General features: G+C 36.7%; 1 protein-coding gene across 1 annotated transcript in view; it reads left to right on the top strand.

Moving 5' to 3' along the window:
• Nucleotides 1–944: 944 nt before the first annotated feature.
• Nucleotides 945–3,611, top strand: part of SNTG2 (syntrophin gamma 2) — a 698,933-nt gene continuing 696,266 nt past the window's right edge. Inside the window, exon 1 of the mRNA XM_007948127.1 lies at nucleotides 945–1,013. Coding sequence (XP_007946318.1) covers nucleotides 945–1,013 — 69 coding nt within the window. The remainder of the gene's footprint in view (nucleotides 1,014–3,611) is intronic.

Here is a 3,611-nt window from a genome sequence, read left to right on the forward strand (position 1 = left end):
TGGAGAAAAGATCGAAGTTGTCAGAGACTTCATGTTGCTTGTTTCTACAATCAACCCCAATGGAAGCAGCAGTCAGAACATCAGATGACGTATAGCACTGGGCATATCGGCTGCAAAGACCTCTTTCACGTGTTGAAGAGCAAAGATGTCTCCTTCAGGACTGAGGTGCCCCTGACACAAGCCATGGTATTTTCAATCACCTCATATGCATGTGAGAGCTGGACAGTGAATAAGGAGGACCAAGGAAGAGTTGATCCTTTTGAGCTGTGATGTTGGCACAGAATGCTGAAAGTACCATGGACTCCTAAAAGAACTAACAGGTCTGTTCTGGAGGAAGTGCAGCCAGAATGCTCCTTGGAAGCAAGAATGGCCAGACTTCATCTTACCTACTTTGGTCATGTTGTCAGAAGGAACCATTCCCTGGAGATGTATGTCATGCTTGGTATGGTGGAGGGTTGACAAAAGCAGGGAAGGCCCTCAACAAGGTGGATTGATACGGTGGCAGTGGTGATGGGCTCGAGTATAACAAGAATCATGGAGCTGGCTCAGGACCAGGTGGTGTTTTGTTTTGCTGTGCATAGGGTCACTATGAATCAGAGATGACTCGACGGCACCTAACAACAACAACAACACTCGTGTCTCAAGAGCAAGTTTAAGAATCTTCTGACATCCATTTTGGCTTTTTCTTGTTTTCTTATCTTTTTAATGATCATTAGTTTTCTTCATGTATGATGTTATTGATGTCATCCCCAAATGATCTTTCATCTTTGTTTTTTGTTGTGTCAAATCTGTTCTTCAGATGGTCTCTAAATTCAGGTGGGGTATATTCAATGTCATATTTTGGCTCACGTGAAGTTGTTTTAATTTTCTTCAGCTTCAAGTTTTGAACTTGCACATGGGTAATTCATGATCTGTTACACAGTGTGACTTGCTTTGTTTTGACAATGACGTTAAGTTTCTCCATCACCCCTTTCCACACAGGCAGTCGATCTGATTCCTGTGGATTTGATCCAGTAAGTTCCATATATATACCTGCCATTTTTTGTTGTTGAAAAATATATTTACAACGAATAAGTCATTAGACATGCAAAACTCTATCATGCAATATCCAGCATAATTTTAATCACCACAACCATATTTTCCAACTATTGATGATTCTTTGTTTCCAACTTTCACAGTCCAATCACCAATAATAATCAATACATCTTGATTGTGTGTTTGGTCAATTTCAGACTGCAGAAGTTGGTAAAAATCTTCCATTTCTTCATCTTTGGCATTAATGGTTGATACATAAATTTGAATAATAGTCATGTTTACTGTTCTCCTTATAGGTGTTTGGATGTTATCCTATCAATGACAGAGTTGTACTTCAGGATAAATCTTCAAATATTATTTTTAATAATGAATGCAGTGCCTTTCTTGTTTAATTTGTCATTTCCAGCATAATAGACCATATGATTTTCTGATTCAAAATGGTCAATACCAGTCCATTTCAACTCACTAATGTTTAGAATATAGCTCTTTATGTGGTCCATTTCAGTTTTGACAACTTTCCTTTATCCTAGATTCATTCTTCGTACATACCACATTCTGATTACTAATGAATTTTTGCAGCTGTTTCTTCCCATTTTGAGCCATGCCCTATCAGGAAATGAAGGTCCTGAAAACTTTACTCCATACCTGTCATTAAGGTTGACTCTAGTTTCAGGAGGCAGTTCCTCTTCAGTTATATGTTGAGTGCTTTCCAACCTAAGGGGCTCATCTTCTGGCACTGTGTCAGACAGTGTTTCATGGCGATTCATAAAGTTTTCCAGTAGTATATATATAAGAAAGTGTTCCGTTGCTACTCATGAGGTTTTCAGTGGCTAATTATTTGAGAAGTGAATGGCTCTGTCACTCTTCCCAGTCTGTCTCAGTCTGGAAGCTCCATTGCAACATGTCAACCATGGATCTTCCTACTGGTATTTGAAAGACCTTTGCCTCACAGCAACACAAGCCACCACAGTATAACAAACTGACACACAAGTGGTGATACTTTTAACTTTTATGTAGTAATTTTACTTGCTTTCAAACTACAGCCATGTGTTGTGTAATGTCTATTCAGGTAACCTCCAACCAGTTATACTTCTGTGTTCTCAACCCCTCTAAAGCCTATTATATTAAAAATGCAAAGTACATACCATGGTTCATAATAAGAAATGTGCTCCTTTGTGACATGCATTAAAACATTATTATTACCATATTATAATGTTAATGATGTTTGAGTGTGTGCGTATTTTTCTTATTTTTATGCATAGGAATGTATAATATATATCACATGCCAAGATATGAATTATACCTAACTGTTCTTAGTACAAATTTTATTTAAGGGCAGAATTAGAAATATAACTCACTCATAATCTGGAGACTGATTGTATATAATATGTTGTTTACACAATGTCCAAACACATAACATCAACTGCTAACCAGAAGGCTGGCAGTTCAAACCCAGCACCACTTCTTGGAAGGAAGATTGGGAAATCTACTTCCGTTGTGATACTGCTTTGGAAACCCAAGGAGGGGTCGCTATGAGTCGGGTCCAACTTGACGGCACATAACAACAACAACAACATCATCATGGATGTTAACTGATGTATGAGTGTATATAATGAAATCAAACATTGTGTTAATTTTTGTGATATTTGTTCGTGTCTTTGCTTGCAGTTATGGTATGTATGTTCTCACTTACATGTAGAATTCGTTCTAATTATTGGAGCTTTGGATTCTTTTGAAGCTTGGTTTATCATGTATACCCAAAATCCCATTGCTATCGAGTTGATTCTGACTCTTAGCAGCCCTATAGAACAGAGTAGGACTGCCTCTTAGGGTTTCCAAGGCTTTAAGTCTTTATGGAAGCATGCTTCCTTATCTTTCTCCTGTGGGAATGCTGGTGGGTTTGGACTACTTACCTTTCAGTGAGTAGCTGAATATTTTAAATACTGTACCACTAGAGCTCCTTTAATTATATAGAGTGCTGCTTAGACATTCTTAGACATGTCTTCTGATGAACATATATTTGCACTTCTATTGGATGAAAACCTGAGAATGGATTTATAGTTTCACTGGTGTGTATATGTTTAACTTTTGTAGACACTGCCAAGCAGTTTTCCAAAGTGGTTAAACATATATAAACTCCTGGTAACTGCACACAAGAATTGTATTTACTCCACATCTTCTATAAAATATGATAGATATTTTGTCATTTTATCCATTCTGCTGTGTATGTTATTTTTTCTTGTGGGTTAATTTGCATTTCCATGATGGTTAATAACGTAGAGCACCTGTTAATTTGTTATTGGCCGTTAGATATTCCCCCAAAAAATGCCTATTTTGGCCTTTTCAATTTTAATATTCGGTTGTCTTATTTTTATTGATTTTTGTGTTCTTTATTTATTCTGTTATGAGTTTTCATCAAATATATATAATGCAAACATCTTCTCTCACTCTGTGGATTCCTTTTTAGTATTCTCCTAATAGCACTATCTTTTATTTAACAGAAGTTCTTCATTTTGATGTAGATCAATTAATTTTGATTTAGACCCATCTTTAATACAGGGTTAGCACTTTTTTTT

This window comes from Orycteropus afer, unplaced genomic scaffold (assembly GCF_000298275.1).
Source record: "Orycteropus afer afer isolate SDZICR_OR568_19922 unplaced genomic scaffold, OryAfe1.0 scaffold00204, whole genome shotgun sequence".
In the NCBI taxonomy this organism is placed as follows: Eukaryota; Metazoa; Chordata; class Mammalia; order Tubulidentata; family Orycteropodidae; genus Orycteropus; species Orycteropus afer.